The sequence below is a fragment of the Nycticebus coucang genome, chromosome 22 (assembly GCF_027406575.1).
Source record: "Nycticebus coucang isolate mNycCou1 chromosome 22, mNycCou1.pri, whole genome shotgun sequence".
NCBI lineage: Eukaryota > Metazoa > Chordata > Mammalia > Primates > Lorisidae > Nycticebus > Nycticebus coucang.
Window position 1 is genome coordinate 902,123 of NC_069801.1, and position 18,702 is coordinate 920,824.

At 55.3% G+C, this 18,702-nt stretch overlaps 1 protein-coding gene across 6 annotated transcripts; it reads left to right on the forward strand.

Moving 5' to 3' along the window:
* The first annotated feature begins 7,007 nt into the window (after positions 1–7,007).
* On the forward strand, positions 7,008–18,327 carry GABRD (gamma-aminobutyric acid type A receptor subunit delta). 6 transcript variants are annotated; one of them, XM_053577031.1, is made up of 10 exons: positions 7,008–7,154; positions 13,223–13,335; positions 13,670–13,737; positions 13,822–14,042; positions 15,505–15,587; positions 15,944–16,081; positions 16,738–16,893; positions 17,103–17,314; positions 17,597–17,712; positions 17,992–18,327. In XM_053577031.1, exons 1-10 carry the CDS (start codon positions 7,087–7,089, stop codon positions 18,005–18,007), a joined length of 1,191 nt encoding a protein of 396 aa, XP_053433006.1. In that variant the 5' UTR covers positions 7,008–7,086; the 3' UTR covers positions 18,008–18,327. The 6 variants fall into 6 exon arrangements, with proteins under 6 accessions (XP_053433006.1, XP_053433001.1, XP_053433004.1 ...); XM_053577026.1 differs by having other exon boundaries at positions 17,597–18,327; XM_053577028.1 differs by lacking the exon at positions 7,008–7,154 and adding an exon at positions 7,236–7,657 and having other exon boundaries at positions 17,597–18,327.
* Positions 18,328–18,702: the final 375 nt, after the last annotated feature.

Here is an 18,702-nt window from a genome sequence, read left to right on the forward strand (position 1 = left end):
CCGTTCACAGTCTGGCGGCTGTTCCATCAAAGGAAGCCAGTGCAAGACTGAGTCACCTACAGTCCTTCATGAATTGGCTTGGAGACGGCTCCTCACTCTGCATGTATCATTACAAGTCCCTGGGCCCTGATCACTTGCAAGGGGAGTAGTCACACAATGTGAGGGACAGGGATCACTGGAGCCCATCAAAAGGCTGCTGACACCAACCTCACGCTTCCATGTGTACCATATTCCAGAAAAGGCAAAACTACGGGGGCAGGAAACAGATGCCAGTGGTGGTCAGTTCGGGACCAGGGTTGGGCAGAAAGAATAACTGCAAACAGGCAGGAGGGAACTTTCTAAGGTGATGGGAATGTGTTATGTCAGGATGCTGGTGGTGGGTGCACATGTTTGAAAGTCCAAATTGTAGACTTAAAAGTTGAAGATTGGTTCAGCGCCCTTAGCACAGTGGTTACAGTGCTGGCTACATGTACTGAGGGTGGCGGGTTTGGACCCAGCTGGAGCCTGCTAAATGACAATGACAACTGCAACAAAAAAATAGCTGGGCATTGTGGAGGGTGCCTGTAGCCCCTACTTGGGAGGCTGAGGCAACAGAATCGTTTAAGCCCAAGAGTTAGAGGTTGCTGTGAGCTGTGACACCACAGTACTTCACCAAGGGCAACATAAAAAAAAAAGATAAAGAGTTTGGCTGGGCGCAGTGGCTCATGCCTGTAATCCTAGTACCCTGGGAGGCTGAGGCAGGCGAATTGCTTGAGCTCAGGAGTTTGAGGCCAGCCTGAGCAACATGATAAGATCCTGTCTTTACAAAAAATAGAAAAACTAGCCTGATGTGGTGGTGGGCTCCTGTAGTCTCTGTTACTTGGGAGGCTGAGGCAAGAGGATTACTTGAGCTGAAGAGTTTGAGGTTGTTAAGAGCTATGATCACACCAGTGTATTCCGGCTCAGACGAATGAGCGAGACTCTGTTTCAAAAAAAAAAGAAAAAGTTGATGAATTTTATTTTATGTAGATTTTATCTCAATAAAGCTGTTTAAAAATAAAATAAAAGGAGGACTCCAGGCCATGATCACGTGGACTTTGCCTGCCTCCCTCTGCAGCCCTCCCCCCTCCTTGTGTCTTGCCGGCCTGGCTCTGCTCCCTGTGAATCTGCCCTTGGTTCCTACCTCAGGGCCTTTCCATTTCCTGTCCTCTTGGCTTGCTTACCTGGGGCTTGTCCCCAAGGTGCATGGATTACCCATATCTCAGCTCACATGTCTGTTGTGCCCCCAGCCCAGTGATGCTGTATCATTTTATCCGGCTTAAATCCTTCCACAGCACATCTTACTCTGTAAATCCCTTTCTTTTTTGTTAGTCACCCATCGTCCATCTTCTCCCTCCTAGCAGGCAAGCTCCATGGGAGCAGGGACCCATGTTAATCTCTTATTCACACCCAACATCTACAGAAAAAGCTGACAAAGCTAGGAGCTAATACTTCCATGAGATTTGTTAAGTGTGTGGGCAGTTCTTGAGGATGCTTAATGAATGTATTCCAATGTCAAGGAAAAAAGAGAGTGCAGCACACCTGTCTCTATTTCCCTGACATCCTGCACAGAGGATAAGGGTCCAGCACCAGAAGCAGGGCTGCAGGGGCCCTGACTGCATTCCTCCGAGAGGCCAGGGGCAGCCACACAGGGGCCTGGGTCTGCATTCTGTCCAGTGGTCCTGTCTTCCTAGCAGCCCAAGTTAGGAGTTTTCATGTTATCAGCTCAGTCATGATTGTATCTAAAGTGGAAAGTTTTTGTCATTTGATGGACAGCTCTTTTGTTAGAAATGTTAATTCATGTTTAACATTTTTTTACCATAAGAAAGAATTCAAATCATCACTGTAAAGAAGTAAAGAAGGGGGGGAGAATAGAACTCCAGCTTCTCCACGTTGAAAATGAGTAATTGGGGCGGCCCCTGTGGCTCAAAGTGGTAGGGCGCCGGTCCCATATGCCAAAGGCGGCAGGTTCAAACCCAGCCCTGGCCAAAACCCACAAAAAAAAAAAAAAAAAAAAAAAAAAAAAAGAAAATGAGTAATTGTACTTGGACATGTATTTAACTCGAGTGTAGAAAGAATGTTCTAAGTCGCCAAGTTTGATTGTTTATGGGTTCTCAGGCCTGTGATTACTAAAGGCGGCAACCACACAGCCCAGTTTCTCAGTGAGCAGCACCCTTTGTTTAAGTAGATGCATCTCAGTCAGGCTGCTACTCGCATTTTGCATTTGATCCCTTCTGCCAAGTTTCCTTCGCTTGTCCAAATGAATGGATTCCATCTGAAAATCACGGGATTAATAATTACATTCTAAGCTCTGTGAAATCCTTCTGTGTCACTGCCATTTTCTCTGTTTGGTGCATTTTCCCAGGAAAATAACGAAGCAAACCTACAAATTATATCAGGAAAGGGGTTTAAATTTAGCCAGCACAGCTTCCTCCCCATCCCTGTGACTCACCTCCACCGCCTGGGCCAACCTGCCGCTGAGAGCTGCTGTAATGGGCTCCGGCCAGCTGTCCCCATGTCCTGGACCTGGTGCGTTTCCTTCCCATATGGTTTGGGCTCAAGCGGCCATCGAAAGAAACAATGCAAAAGAGCTGGGGGCTGCTTATATGATTATTCACATAGACCCTACTTCTGTAATTTTCTGGATGCCCCTTAGGGCAGTGCTGTCCAGGGCAGAACTGAGTTGATTTTCATACCTCCCAGAGCCAAGCGCATATGTGTCCTGCTCAGTTCCATATGGAGAGAGTATGACACCTCCCAGCATGAAATGGAAGACAAAGACAGCAGCTATTGTCTAAAGAAGCAGTTCTCAACCTGTGGGTCACGACCCACAGAGACTGTATTAAAGGGTCTCGGCATTAGGAAGGTTGAGAACCACTGGTCTAAAGCATCTACCCAAAGGGCTCTGAGTAGATCCCCTTCTGATGGAGAAATAGTTTCTCATGTCAAGCACTAAGAGAGTCCAAGGAAAAATGAATGAGATGTATTTGCCAGTGAGACGGGTTTAAAAAATAAATAAATAAATGAAATTGGGCGGCGCCTGTGGCTCAGTGAGTGAGGCACCGGCCCCATATGCCGAGGGTGGCGGGTTCAAACCCAGCCCCGGCCGAACTGCAACAAAAAATAGCCGGGCGTTGTGGCGGGCGCCTGTAGTCCCAGCTGCTTGGGAGGCTGAGGCAAGAGAATCGCTTAAGCCCAAGAGTTAGAGGTTGCTGTGAGCCGTGTGATGCCACGGCACTCTACCCGAGGGTGGTACAGTGAGACTCTGTCTCTACAAAAAAAAAAAATAAATAAATAAATAAAATAAATGTAAAAAAAGAGTTGACTAGGGGTGGCGCCTGTGGCTCAGAGGAGTGGGGCGCCAGCGCCATATGCCAGAGGTGGTGGGTTTAAACCCAGCCCTGGCCAAAAACTACAAAAAAAAAAAAAAAAAAAGAATTGACCAGATGTGTAGGGATCAAATGCTCTAGTTTTGAAGTTTGAGTTTCTTTTTCATTAGCATCCTCATAGTCAGGTGCAAGATCCCCATTTTGCAGGGGCAGCAGTGCTGGGACTAGGGGGGAGTGTTACAGAATGCGAGATTTTAAAGGACCACCAGAGACATCAATTAATTAAAACCAATTTTAGGAGTCTTTATTAGGTTGGCCAACTGACTGTCCCCCTACGTGGATACAGAGGGAACAGCCCAGGCCATGAGAAGGGAAGGGTTTATATAGGGTAAATTATCTATACTATCAGGGGCTACATGCAGTCCAGCCAGCAAGCAAGCAACCAACTTTCGACTTTTGTCATCAGTTTGTTACAGAAGCAAAAACATTATAGCACTTACAGTTACAGCAGTCACAGATCACAAGTCTGGGTAGGAAAACAATGTTACTCTGAACAGTGGGTCAGGCAATAATTGCAGTGCCACACTGGCAGCTACTCTTGTTCCTGAATTTTTATTTTAGCTACTTTACTTCCTTCTTTCGAGGGTAAGGGGTTCTGGGGGGGTTTCCTATCCCACCTCAGCAGGAGCGCTTGGTACCTGGGAGAGGAACACATACCTCATGAGACACAGAGAGGCTTCCAGTGACGGAGATCTTTCCTGTCACCTGTTCTGAATGTTTCACTGAAGTCACACTTGGAGAATGGGGAGGTAGCCCAATGTTTGATAGAATGTTGTTTTTAATTAAAACATCAGAGTTCAGGCTTGGCGTCCATAGTTCAGTGAGTAAGGCATCAGCCACATACATAAAGTCTGGCCCAGGTCAGCTAAACAGCAATGACAACTGCAATCAAAAAATAGCTGGGCGTTGTGATGGGCGCCTGTAGTTCCAGCTACTCGGGAGGCTGAGTCAAGAGAATTGCTTAAGCCCAAGAGTTTGAGGTTGCTGTGAGCTGTGATGCTACAGCACTCTACAGAGGGTGACAAAGTGAGACTGTCTTAAAAAGCAAACAAACAAACAAAACAAAACAAAAAAACATGCTACAATTCAGCATTATGGACTTCTGACATTGAGCAAACAGATCACTACTCATCTCCTCATTTTGTAAAGGGAAAAAAAAGCCAGCAAAAATGACTTCCCTAAAGTCACATGGCCAGCTCGGAGCACAGCTGGGACTGGCATGCTGACCTCTGACTATAGGGAGCATTACCTGAGTTCTCTCAGGGCAAAAGGAAGGGCTGTTGCCATCTCAGGCATGGAAACTCCCTGTCATGGGGCTTGCCTCTGCTGCGACCACTCAGATTCTGTGGGGCTGCTGTCTAACTGGATTTCCCGGTTCTAAAGTAGCCAGAGATTCTCTAGGTGGAAGTTGAGAATGAGGAGGCCAACTGGTTATACACATCCGTGGAACAGGAGCACAGTTCAGAAACAGTGACTAATTCTCAAAAAAGTTGAAGGATAGGCCAGGTGTGATAGGGCCTGTAATCCTAGCATTCTGGGAGGCCGAGGCAGGTGGATCACCTAAACTCAGGAGTTTGAGACCAGCCTGAAATAGAGTGAGATCCCTATCTCTAAAAATAGCCAGGCATCATGGAGGGCACTAGCATCATGGAGGCACCAACAGCTAGTTGGGAGGCTGAGGCAAGAGAGTCACCAGAGCCCAAGAGTTTGAGGTTGCTATGAGCTATGATGCCATGACACTCTACCAAGGGTGACAAAGTGAGACTCTGTCTCAAAAAAAAAAAAAAAGAAAAAAACAACTTGAAGAAGGAATAATTAAAACTCTTCAGATCCAAACTGAAACACCGATTACAAAGAATACAGAATTAAAATGAAAAGTTCAGATTCTGGGGAGAAATCTATGAATGGCAGGGATGGCATTTTCAGTCTAACGTTTCTGGATTTTGTCACCTGCTTCTGTTTGTGGTTTTGAAATGTGTTTGCCTCCAGGACTAGAGGAAGAGAAGTTAGTTGATGCCAACAACAACCAGATCTGTGGCTAAGAAGCCTGTCCAGGTTAGCCTGAGCTGCGTGTAACAAAACATGCCTCCCTACAGGAAAAGCTCAGTATTTGTTTCATGCTCCCAGACAGTGGTGTGAAGAAAATAGACAGCATTTGATTTATCCTGACATGGTTAACAAAGTTCCTCAGAGGCTATGAGCACCGAGACCTTCTCTGATATGGAAAGGGGCGTGACACCAAGTCCCTTCTTTGCACATCCGGGTGCTCAGGATTGAAGGTTGTGGAGTGCCCTGCACCGTCCTGAGGCCATGAATGAGGTGCTGGCCACAGTGGCTGTGCTGTATAACTCTGAGTCCTAGGGTTTCCTACATTTGTCACTTATGGCAAGCTGGACACCGTGTCACACAGGACACTAAACGGAGCTGACACGCAAGACCCCTGTTCTGGAGGGAGGATCAAAATAACACCTGTGGACGCTCACAGGTCTCAGTGGCTGCCAGGCCAGGTTCTGGGCACTTTTCCCAGATTAACTCCTTTCTTTCCCAAAGAGTGAGTCTGAGGCTCATGGAGAGCTGTGCAGAGCACAGACCCAGGTAGGATTCCAAGGAACCCTGGATGCCAGGACTCTGGGACCCACAGGAACCTCCCTAGGTGGGGCTGGGGAAGCCCAAGGGCGTCTGGATTTAGGAAAGTAAACTGGGAACCAGCCCTTTCTTCCACTTTCCACACCACCGGCTGGGCTGGAAACTCGCCTCAGCAAGTCCCTTTCTACAGTCTGGCCAGTGGCCGTGGTCACCCAAGGGGACTAACGCACCCTTGCAGCAAGTTTGCCCCATTTTAAGTGTTTGTGTAAGAAGTTCACCGCAGGCTATCAGGAGTCCAGTGACTGAATGAGTGGTAACCGTGGTTAAAGTATACGATCAGCTTTTCAAGGGAAGCTGCAGAAAAACTTGATGTTCAAAATGATTGAGACCGAACAGTGAGACCCACTGCAGCGAAGCCGCGAGCGGGCCCCATGGAGGGGTGTAAACGGCGGAGTGCCACAGCGGCCCCTTGGTCCTCTGCCGAGGGTCCCCAGGGACCAGCACTCCTCTGCGGAAGGACTGCTGGGGGGCTTCTGTCCTGGTAGAAGGTGAGGATGGCTGGGGGGCTTCTGTCCGGGTAGAAGGCGAGGATGGCCGCAGGGCGGGGACGCCGGCATCCTCCTCGGTCCAGCCCGCGCAGCCAACACCAGCAACTGGCACCTGCACCCCTTAAGCGACCACCTGCAAGCGACCCCACAAGTCTCGCCTCCGAGGAGGTTCTGCCACTCACTTCTGACCGCCGTGTCCACCTGGGTCTTGCCCCGGGGAAGGATCCACAGGCGGCCCGCGAGGGCAGCGATTGTGGGGTCGGGAGTGCCAGGCCTCTGTCCGGGAGCGCGGCCGGACACTAACCCCAGTTTGGAGGCTGGGGTCGGGGAGGTGGGACAGAGGGAGCCCGGTGTGGGGGCGGGGCGGGCGCGCAGGTTGGGGGCGGGGTCTGGCCGCGGGGCGGGGCGGGCCCGCATTCGGTCCTGCCCCCGGCGCCCGCGCCGCGCTCTCGGGCTCCCGCCCGCCTGTGCGCCGTGGCCGCCAGCTCGGCAACTTCGCTTGCGCCCGAGGCGCCCGGACCCCGTCCCGCGCCGCGCCCCTAGCCATGGAAGCGCTGGCCTGGCTGCTACCTCCGCTGCTGCTGCTCTGCACGCAGCGTCTCGGCGGCGCCAGGTGAGCCGGCCCGGGGTCCGCGCGGCCCACGGGGGGCGGGGAGGGGAGTACGGCGACAGGAGGGAGACGGGAGTCTCCAGGTGGGAGGGAGGCCAGAGAACCTCGGGAGTGCGGACCCTGCGTCTGCCTGGCGGCACCCACACCCTGCCGGTCTCCCCGCTGCGGGCGCTCCTGTTCTAACTCGCCCCGCAGCCCTTGGACGCCGGCGCCGAGCCCCCGCCTCCCCCCACCCCGGTGCTGTCCGTGGTCCTGGCGCTGACCGTGGCGCCACAGGGCCAGACCAGGGCGTCGGAGCGGCTCGCGGTTCTCCCTGCTCCCTGGCTCTCCTGGAGAGGTCCGGGTGTCGTCGGCCCCCACCGGCACTTGGCCGGTCCCTGCCTGGCTGGCGCCCTTCCAGGCGCGAAGCTGAGCACTCAGGATGGCACGGGCTGCAGGCAGGAAGGAGAGATCCCGCAACACCGGGGAGGGAAGTGCGCCCTTTCCCGTGAGGGCAGAGCTATCGAGTGAGTCGGTGGTCTGGGACGCGAGGAAAAGCTCGTCCGGAGGGCAGTGCGCGGGTTGTTCAGGAGCGGCAGGCGGGATGCTGGAAGGACAGTGTCCTGCCAGGAGCTCTTTCAAATGGCAGAGACTGACTCCTAGCTATGCAGGTGGATGGCGGCCAGGTGCCCGTCAATGGGAAAGAGGCTCTGGGTTTCTTGTTAACTTTGGGGGGCTGCCTCCCCAGAGAAGGAGCAGGCTAGGGAGAAGGCTGAGCGCCCTCCCTCTGGCTGGCAGCCGCCAACACCTGCAGCTTGCTTCTTCCTCTCTGTGTATCTGAAATGGGCTCCCAGGTCTCTGGACATGTTGGATCTGGACACTGAGCCTAGCCACCTTGCTCCAGAGTCAGGAGAAGGCAGTTAGGGGCTTTTTTGAAAATGACCTCAGTGCAAGGGCTCAGAAACAAAACAAAACAAAAATGGAAACAAGTCCCCCCAGCATTCTGGATTTCGTGGACCCTGAAGATTGTTAGAAACCAGAAATAGCTGGATGTCCCCTGTATCATAACTGTGGGCACTCGGGTTGTAACTCTGGCCAGGGTGTTGGGGCTCTCTGGGGGGGGGTCCGGGTGGGGCAGACCACCTGGGTCATCACTCCTGGCAGGGCTGTGTTCTTTCTGCAGCCCAAATGGCCCCTTCTCCTTTTCCTTTCCCCACTTCAAGGCAATAGGGAGGATGGAGACAGAATCGTGGTTATGATGATGTGCCAGTGGGGCTGGGGGCAGCTGCCAGCCCAGGCTCCCAGTCAGCTAGCCAAGAGTCTGACATCTAAATGGCTCTGAAACCCCTGAGTTTTAGCCCAAGTTAGACACTACACCTCATTTGGTGGCAAATCCTGTCTGTACTGACACGAGGCTGATTGCCTTTATTTATCCTGCTCAAGGGGCCTGTGTGTGCATTTCCTGCTGGGAAATTCTCCAGAGCCCCCTCCCCCATCTGCAGATGCACCATATCCCACTCTAAAATCTGGAAAATCCTGAATCCTGACTTGAGCCTGGCTCCTGGGGTAGTGGGTGAGGGATTGTGTGCTGTCTCCCTGGGCAGGAAAGCTGGAGGCACCACCTGGCTAGCCGCAGGATCTCATGGTTTCCATCCCTGGGAAAGGGGTACCAGGTGGGGGGCACCCTGCCTGGTAGTGGATACACTGCTGTGCTGAGCTCCTTCTCACTCTCTGATTAAAAATAGTTACCATCTTGCTACATTTTAGTCTCTCCTTTTAGATGATTCTGTGCACGTGTGCTGGGCTCGACCTCCTGCTCGTGACTTTAGCCTGGCAATGGCACTGCGTGGGCGGGCGGGGCTGAAGGGGCTGGGGGGTGGGGGAGCAGCTGCCAGTGCAGCCCTTGCTGGTGACCTTCAGAGTTAGCAGGTTGCCATCCTCACAGAGCTGCTGCCCCAACAAGGCCTATGTCCCTTCCATTTAGAAACCAGGACAGCTGCCCTCTATCTTCTCTTCCCCACTTTCGTGTTCCAGTCCCTGCACCAGGGTTGGAGGACCATGGACCCTGTTCTGCCCCACAATCCACAGTCCAGATCCCAGCAGTTCTAGTGGGAAAGGCTAGGTGGGGCAAGAAGGGGTGCATTGTACAGTTTTCCTGAGCCAGCCTGGAATCTGAAGACCTGCACACAGGTGAGGTTTGTGCTAAAGGGGTGGCCCTCCCGGGCTGCTGCACCTCGTTTCTGGGGAAGCTATGTTCCTCCTCGCCTTGGCAACTGAGATGCTAGCGCGGTGTGTTGCTCTGAAGGCAGAGCTGTCAGGATCTGTGGGCTTGTGTGTGCACTGTGGCAGGATCCTCGGAGGGAGGAGGACCCTGCCACATCGCTCAGCTACACCCACTTTCCCTTTCTATCCTCAGAGGCGGAGAGTGGTGACAGGATGGGTTTGTTTCTCAGTAGGACTAGGATGGGGGAGGCCTGGTGAGTCACCAAGACCAGCCAAGGTGGACATTGAAAGTCCTTGTGGTGCCCACTATCCAAGTGTGATGCGGAGTCTGCCAATGTCTCTAAGCTCCTCTGTCCATCTACCCAGAGGAAACCCAAACCCCAGGCTGCTGAGGGGCTCTGAGGCCACCAGGTGAGCCGGCGGCTCCCTCCCAGTGTTTGTGACGTTGCTGTCAGAGTCTATACCCTGCCCCAAGATGAGCTCCCTCCATGCAGAACTTGCACCGCCTGCCTTGTTGGCTGTGCTGCCCTGTGAAGGAAAGGGCCCCAGGGAGGCCGAATCTGACATGCAGCCATCACTTCTCCCAGTCCTGGTAGACACTTCCCCAGGACCCCTCAGGAAGCTATTCCTAACCTGTGAAGGAAATGTCTGTGTGGTGACCCCTGGGTGCCCGTCCCATTCTAGGGACACAACTGGGTCCGTAGAACAGATGGCTGCCCAGGTCCTGTGGCGGTCCAAGTCTTGAGGGGAGCAACCAAAGTGAGTGGGTTTCCATGTGACAGGCAGAGGTGGGGTGGGGTGGAGAAAACTGATGGCCCCTGAGAAAGCCACACCAGAGCCCAAAGGAACAGGAATGTGGACCCAAGGAGAGGCAGAGGCAGGTCGGGAGGGTAAGTCCAGGACCCCAAGGAGCAGCAGGATCAGATTCACACTTTACACACGATTCTGGTGATCTGATGGGAAGGTTTGTGGGGTGCAGCACAGGTGTCCCTACCCTTCTCTACACCCTATGCCGATTCGAGCCCCTAGTACCTCACTCTCAGGTGGGCCCTGGAAGCTCCAGAGGTCCCCTTGGGCAGGGGAGGCACCTGCAGCGAGGAACCCAGGCCCTGCCCCTTCTGACTAGGACTGATCTTCTGTGTCATATGCTGGCCTTTTAAAGAGGTTGACCTTGAAGCAGACATTCCTTAGCTACTCCCATCCCAGGCAGGAGGAGCCACTGCAGCAGGTGTTGGGGCTGCTGTCCACTCAGACACTGCTCTCTCTGGCCCCCAGGCTGGCTGTGGCCTGGTGCAGGGCTGGGGACAGGATAGACGCTTTACTAACAAAGTATAAATAAGGTGGAATTCAGTTCATTCCTGGCCTGAGTAAAGCGCAATTAAAAATCCAAACAGAAGACACCTGAAGGTCAGATGTGACGGGTCTGGATGTGGCTTTATTTTTGGACTAGCCCGGCTGCCATCCAGCCTGCTGAGAATGGGGCCATGAGGAGATGTTGTCCTTCCTGGGACACATCTCTTGCCTAATTCTGAGTGGTGACACATGTGTGTGCCCCTTCTCCCCACCCTAGTCCCAGGCCCACTGGGGGACATGAGGGCCATGCCAGGAGTAAGCCCCTGACCAGGAAGGGAGGACAGCCTGTGCCATCTCCTGGGGGCAAGAAGGGAAACCCCCCCCCCCATTTCTCATTTAGGATGCTGGCTGGCCATTCTCCCACCAGCAGACAGATGGGACACTGTGCCCTCACGGGTCCTGGAGTTACCCAGTGCACAGGTCCCTTCCGACCTGCCTCTGCCTCTCTTTGGGACCACATTCCTCTTCCTCTGGGCTCCGGTGTGGCTTTCTCAGGGGCCATCAGTTCTCTCTACCCCACCCCACCTCTGCCTGTCACATGGAAACCCACTCGCTTTGTTGCTCCCCTTAAGACTTGGACCTCCACGGGACGTGGGCTGCAACTATCTGTTCTATGGACCCAGTTGTGTCCCTCGAATGGGATGGGCGCCCAGTGGTCACCCCTCAGACATTTGCCACAGGGGTGGATAGGCACAGCTTCCTGAGGGAGCCTGGGGTAGCATCTCTGGGAACTGGGAGAGGTGATGAAGACTCAGGTGGGTGCACTGGCATTTAGGAATGAGGCGGGAGGTGGCAGGAACCAGGCGGCAGTTGCTGCAGGCCTAGGAGTGCTGGAGGGTGCAGGTAGAGGCTTGGAGGGCACACTGCCTGACCCTGGGGGAGTAGTAGACCTGAGCAGCTGTAGCCAGAGAAACAGGGAGGGTGAGCTGCAGCTGGCCTGTGTGGTGTTGAGGCCTGTGCCTGGCTTGCTGCGTGGGCCCACAGGCAGAGTGGGCCAGGCTGCTGCAGCCTCTGAGGGGGTAGTTGGAAGGTGGTAGAGAAAGGGGCATTGAGGAAGCGTGACTGGGGTGACCATACTGTGACTGGGGTGACCAAAGTCTTCTCATGGAGGCTTGGTGGGTGGCCCAGTGTGGGGTACGGGGCTTGAGGCCATGTCTGAACTGGAGCTGAGTCTACCTCTAGGCTTTTGGGGAGTGGGGACACTATTCAGATCCTGAGCCCTCGCCTTCCCCACTTGGACTGTCCCCTATCTGTGGGCAGGTGGGCCTGCCATGACAAATGACCACAAATTCACTAGCTTAGTGCATTTCTCAGCTCTGGAGGCCCAAAGTCTGCAGTCAAGGGCTGGTTTCCTAAGGAGACCTGTCCCAGGCCCCGTCCAGTGTCTGGGGGCTCTGGCAAGCCTCGGTTCTCTGTGACTTGTGAACACGTCACTCCCATCTCTGCCCCATCGTTGGCACGTGGCTTCTCCCTGTGTGTCTCTGTCTTCTCATTAGGACAGTCATTGGCCTTTGGTTTCACCCTAATCCAGTATAACTAACTTCATCTGCACAGACCCCATTCCTAAATAAGGTCACTTTCTGCGGTTGCGGTGGATGTGTATCTGGGTGCTGTTCCCCCAGTCCAGAGAGTGGGTAGCTATGGGGTCTTCTGGGGACCTCTGTGTTCTGGCAGCACTGTGTATGTGGGACCCACGACACCTTTCTCATGTTGCTGCTTTGAGTCATGTGTGGGCACCACCGTGGCCCTACCAGGGACAGAGAAGATCATCACAGGCCGAGCCTAGAAGCACATGGCCATTGAGGGGCCAAGGGCACTCAGCTGGGCCTTCCTGGGAAGGGACAGAAAACAGGAGGCTCAGCTCAGCTTCTGTAGCTCAGCGGCTAGGGCGCCAGCCACATACACCAGAGCTGGTGGGTTTGAATCCTTCCTGGGCCTGCCAAACAACTATAACCAAAGGAAAGAAAAAATAGCTGGGCATTGTGGTGGGTGCCCTACTTGTCCCAGCTACTTGGGAGGCTGAGGCAAGAGAATCGTTTGAGTCCAAGAGTTTGAAGTTTCTGTGAGATGTGATGCCAGGGCACTCTACTGAGGGTGACAAAGTAAGACTCTGTCTCAAAAAAAAAAAAGAAAGAAAGAAAACAGGAGCCTCTGGGCCCCAACAGCTTTGGGGTGCTTTGCCCACCTGCTCCTCTGCCTCCTCCTCATACTCCCTCCAGAGCTGTCAAAGAGGCTACGTGCCCCTGTTGGGGTCTTTTGAAGCCTCTCGGGCAGGCTGCCTGCCTGACCTCATAGTTGCATTGAGTGAGCCTGAGGTCTCAGCCCACACTGGGGGGTTCTGCCTAGTCCAGGGCAGCTAAAGCAGAAGTGGGTGGGAGAGCCCAGGACTGGCCTCAACCTATGAGGGCTCCCACGGTGGTCCTGTGCCTGGCCTGGCCCAGGTGCCCACAGTGGCCAGAAGGGGACCAGTCTCAGTAGTCCCCGTCTGTCCTGACCCACTGGCCTTGCATTCCCAGAGCAATGAATGACATTGGTGACTATGTGGGTTCCAACCTGGAGATATCCTGGCTCCCTAACCTGGACGGCTTGATGGCTGGCTATGCCCGCAACTTCCGGCCTGGCATTGGAGGTGAGGGCAGCCTTCTGGGACATGGTGGGCAGGAGCTGCTCAACCCCAGGGTCACCATGGGTGTGTGCCCAGCTGTGCTCTGGGCAGGCAAAGCATCCTGGCTCTCTGCCTGGACTCCATCAGACCTCAAGTGCCAAGCCCCCCATGCAGACAGCTGGGAAGTGGACCTCCTCAGGCCGTGATGGCAGACTACGTGGAGGCTGTTCCCTCATCCTGTCTCCCTGGGCTCTTGCTGGGTGAAGAGCCTGGCCTGGCAAGGCAGCCAGGGGTGGCAGCTAGAGGCCGTGTTGGAGCCTGCCTCAGCCCCTCTTTGCACCCCACCTATTCCTTGCAGGCCCCCCTGTGAACGTGGCCCTGGCCCTTGAGGTAGCTAGCATTGATCACATCTCGGAGGCAAACATGGTAGGTGCCTGGCCAGCCTCTGCCCCCAGGCCATGTGCCCTAGGAGCAGAGCGAGGGCTGACTACAGCACTGCCCTCCCCGCAGGAATACACTATGACAGTGTTTTTGCACCAGAGCTGGCGTGATAGCAGGCTGTCCTACAACCACACCAACGAGACCCTGGGCCTGGACAGCCGCTTTGTGGACAAGCTGTGGCTCCCTGACACCTTCATTGTCAATGCCAAGTCTGCCTGGTTCCATGACGTGACTGTGGAGAACAAGCTCATCCGGCTACAGCCTGACGGGGTGATCTTGTACAGCATCCGGTGAGCAGTGCCCCCACCCAGGGCCTGCAGGGAGCCCACCCAGGTCCAGCACCACTTGAGGGGGGCCCTCACCCTGGAGCCTGCAGGTAGCCTGCCCAGGCCCAGCACCACTCAAGGGGGGCCTTGCCCCAGAGTCTGCAGGTAGCCTGCTCAGGCCTAGCACCGCCTGTGGGACCCTACAGGGGCAGAGGAGACTCAAGATGCTGCTGCTGGGGCCGGGCTGGGGCTGGGCAGGAGCTGCTGTTATTTATATCCTCATGCAGCCGGCAGCTGCTCGGGAAGCATCAACTCCAGGGCTATGACAGGAAGCCACAGATGTGGCTTTGGGCCAGCACAGTGCCTTTTTTTTTTTTTTTTCTAAATGGGGTGAAATGCACATGACATAAAATAACCACTTTGGAGTGGACGTTCTCTGCCTTTAGCAGACTCACCATGTTGTACACCCTCCACCTGTGCCTGGTTCCAGAACATCCTCATCACTCCAGAAGTCACACCCTGATCCTCTCTCCCTGAAGCCCCCAGCAACTGTGCTCTGCTTTCTGTCTCCATGGTCTGCCCACCCGGGCGTTCTGTGTATGTGGAGGTGCAGTTGTGCCCTCATGTCTGGCTTCTCCGCTTGGCCTCATGAGTCTGGGTCCACCTACACTGTGGCCTGTGTCAGTCCTTGCTCCTCTTTACAGCTAAATAATATTCCATTCCACAAACAGCTTGTCTGTCCATCTGTCTGCCTGGACGCTTGGACTGCCACCAGCCACTGTGCATTTGAATGTTTTCGGTCACATGACTTTCACAAATGGAACTAGTTGATGACATTTCAAAGGTCAGGTTTTTTTTTTTTTTTTGAGACAGAGTCTCACCTTGTCACCCCTTGGTAGAGTGCCATGGTGTCATAGCTCACAGCAACCTCAGACTTTTGGGCTCAAGTAATTCTCTTGCCTCAGCCTCCTGGATAGCTGGGACAACAAGCACCTGCCACAATGCCCGGCTATTTTTAGAGCCGCGGTCTTGCTCTTGCTCCTGCTCAGACTGGTCTCAAATCTGTGAGCTCAGGGAATCCACCCGCCTCGGCCTCCCACAGTGCTACACCATGCCCAGCCTGAAAAATTAGGGTTTACATAAGAATTTACATGTCTGACTTCTGGGAAATCAGAGCATGTAGCAACTCTGGGCCTGACCCCAGGCTGCTGCCAGCATCCCTGGAGCTGGTGCCCAAGTGCTTAGGCTGCTCCCTGCCCCCAACTTAGTCAAATGGTCAAGCATTTTAAAGGGCGAAAAGAATGAATGAAACATAATCTTGATAGTCCCAAAGCAAGACTCACATATATCTATGAAGTCAGCCACAGTTTTCAGTTTTTACCGAGGTGCTGGGTAACTTGCAAACAAAACCTGTGAGGTCCCTGGGGAGCAGGGCCTCCAGGGGGACCGGCCTCACCCTGTGCCGCACTGCGTGCTTTCTGGACAGAATCACCTCCACAGTGGCCTGTGACATGGACCTGGCCAAGTACCCCATGGACAAGCAGGAGTGTGTGCTGGACCTGGAGAGCTGTGAGTGGACACTCGTGTGTGACAAGACTCTCTCTGGGGGCTTCTCCAGGGGGACAGCCAGGGCCTGGATTGAGGCTGGCCTGGCTCAGGGGCAGGGGAGCACCTGGGATAGGCTTCCACACAAGCAAGGAGCCAGGGCAGGGAGAGAAGGGGCAGAAACCCTGGAGCTCAGCCTGTGGTCAGTGCCCAGCCTGGGGAGTGGGCCAAGAAAGCTGGACATGCATAGATTCTTGCGTCCCCCGCAACGCTGACCTTACCTTTGTCCCATCCACCTGCATGGAGGTGCTGGGTGTGGTCCCAGAGTCCTGACAGAGCTCCTGCTGGGGCCTTGCCACCCACTGTGGGCTCTTCCTCAGATGGCTACTCCTCTGAAGATGTCGTCTACTACTGGTCAGACAGCCAGGAGCATATCCATGGGCTGGACAAACTTCAGCTGGCGCAATTCACCATCACCAGCTACCGCTTCACCACGGAGCTGATGAACTTCAAGTCGGGTATGGCGGGGCGGCTGTGTGTTCCCCTTTCCTCCCAAGCAGGCTTGTGGGTTTCTGATGCATTTTAATGGAGTCATCTGCTGGCTCTGAGGGTCCCCAAGGGTGCAGCTGGAAACCACTGACTTAAGACCTTGCTAATTGGTGCTGGCCACCCCTGAACCAGGGACTCAGGAGGCGCTGCTGTGTGGACATGGGTCAGCTTTTCACTGTCTTCTTCTGTGGCCCATTCTCACTTCCCAGCACTCCAGGTTCAGGGGGACCGGCGGGTGGGGGGCTCTCCTAGCCCTAGGACTGCAGGGCTCAAGTCCTCCCTGGCCCCCTTGGCTTGTGGACCCTCCTGCCCCTGCCCACTGCTACTGGCCTGTTACCCGGAGTGGTGAGCACAGGGTGAGGCTGTGCACGAAAAGGCAGAGGTGTACCCTCCTCCACTGGCTGGAGTCCAGTAGGGCCAGTGCAACAGGCCCTCCTTTCCCCTCTGGGTGACCCTGCACGGGGCCAGGCCAAGGGCAGGAGGACCCCTAGTGTGTCAGGCTGTGAGGGATGTTGGGGAAGCCTGGCAGTGGGCCCAAGTACCTACCAAGGGGTCTTCTCCCCTGGAGTCCCATGGGCTGGGGGGTCAGCGGTGAAGGCCAATCTAACTGTGGCTGTTGGGGCAGCCGGCCAGTTTCCTCGGCTCAGCCTGCACTTCCACCTGCGGAGAAACCGGGGTGTCTACATCATCCAGTCCTACATGCCCTCCATCTTGCTGGTTGCCATGTCCTGGGTCTCCTTCTGGATCAGTCAGGCCGCAGTGCCCGCCAGGGTGTCTCTGGGTATGGGAACTTCACCCTCCTCCGGGGCACTAGGGAAGAGCGGCCCCAGGGGCCAGACCTATACCCAGTCAGCTCGTGCCCTCCAGTTCCCTGTGCCCACTGTCCTGGGGGGGCATGGTGGGCTGCACCCTCGGGGACCCAGGTGCTGCTGGGGGGATGTGGGGAGGGGAGACGGCAGGGTTCCAATGGTGGCGCCTCCCTGCCCCCAGGCATCACCACAGTGCTGACGATGACCACACTCATGGTCAGTGCCCGGTCCTCCCTGCCACGGGCGTCGGCGATCAAGGCGCTGGACGTCTACTTCTGGATCTGCTATGTCTTCGTGTTTGCAGCCCTGGTGGAGTATGCCTTTGCCCACTTTAATGCTGATTACAGGAAGAAGCAAAAGGCCAAAGTCAAGGTTACGAAGCCAAGGGCGGAGGTGAGAGGCTAAGGTGGGGCCAGTGGCCTGACACCTCCCAGGGCTCAGAACTAGGACAGCCCCACCTGGCTCCAGGGTGGGGCAGTACCCTGGCCCAAGCCCAATCCTGATGGGGGCCCTAGAGAGGTCACCTGTGGTGGCTATAGGGCAGGTGAGGGCTCTCAGCTCTGGCCTGATATGGGTCACAGCAGTGCCCACCCAGCACAGCATCCTGTGTGAGAGCCCTTGTGGCCCAGGACTCTGGAGTGTGCCGTGACACTCAGGTCCTACTCCCCTGCGCAGATGGACGTGAGGAACGCCATTGTTCTCTTCTCCCTCTCTGCTGCTGGCGTCACCCAGGAACTGGCTGTCTCCCGCCGGCAGTGCCGTGTGCCCGGGAATCTCATGGGCTCCTACAGGTCAGTGGAAGTAGAGACTGGGGAGACCAGGGAAGGGCAGCCCCGCTCTGGGGGCCAGGGTGGCATCCGCGCACGGTTCAAGCCCATCGACGCGGACACCATCGACATCTACGCCCGCGTCGTGTTCCCTGCGGCATTTGTGGCCGTCAATGTCATCTACTGGGCAGCGTACACCATGTGAGGCCCCTCATCTCCTGGGCCGTCCTGCCACCCAACTAGCTGCCAGGAACTCCTGGGAGGAAGGGCCCAGAGCTCCATCTGCCTGCTGTGTGTTTCAAGGTGGGATGACAACTGACCCCTGAAACAAGAGGAAGCCTTGGCCCGAGCTTGGACGCACGTTGCTGGAAGGCCTGCTAGTGCTCTGCTGTGGGCGAGACTGGGCGGCCAGCAGAGCAGCACAGCCAGGCTTGGTGCCGGGCTCTGCAGGAGCTGTGAATTTTTAGACTCAGACAGTGACCCCGATTTCTAAGTCTTGCTCTATGTGATGGGATCAAGGGCAGGAGGTGGGAGTGGACATCTGTCCTGGTGGAAGGGTGGAGAAGGCTGGGGGGTGGGGGCTCTTTGGCCCCAGCATGAAATAAAGCCCTGGCCTTGTGGCCAGTTATGTTCTCTGTTGCCACAGCTGCAGCTAGGCCTCCTGTCTGGCTGCCCATAGCACACTGTGTGCTCCTGGGCTGGGGTTTGGGTGCAGCAGCCTGCAGGGTCCCCTGCATGTGACTAGGGGATGGGGCCAGGGGTCAAGAGGGAGGCTGCCGCTAGCAGGGGATTGGGTGGGGGCAGGGCTAGGAGGAGAGATCGTCAGCAAGGACAGAAGCCAGCATATATGACACTGGCTTCAAGCAGGTGGTCTCATCCACGTCATTGGGCTGTAGCAGGGCCACTTTCTCAAAGGAGGACGCAGGTCCAGGGCATGAGGAAGTGCAGCACTAGCTGGGCCCAAAACCATGTGCCTTTGAGATGCTTTCTTGAGATTCTGAGACTCAACTCCTG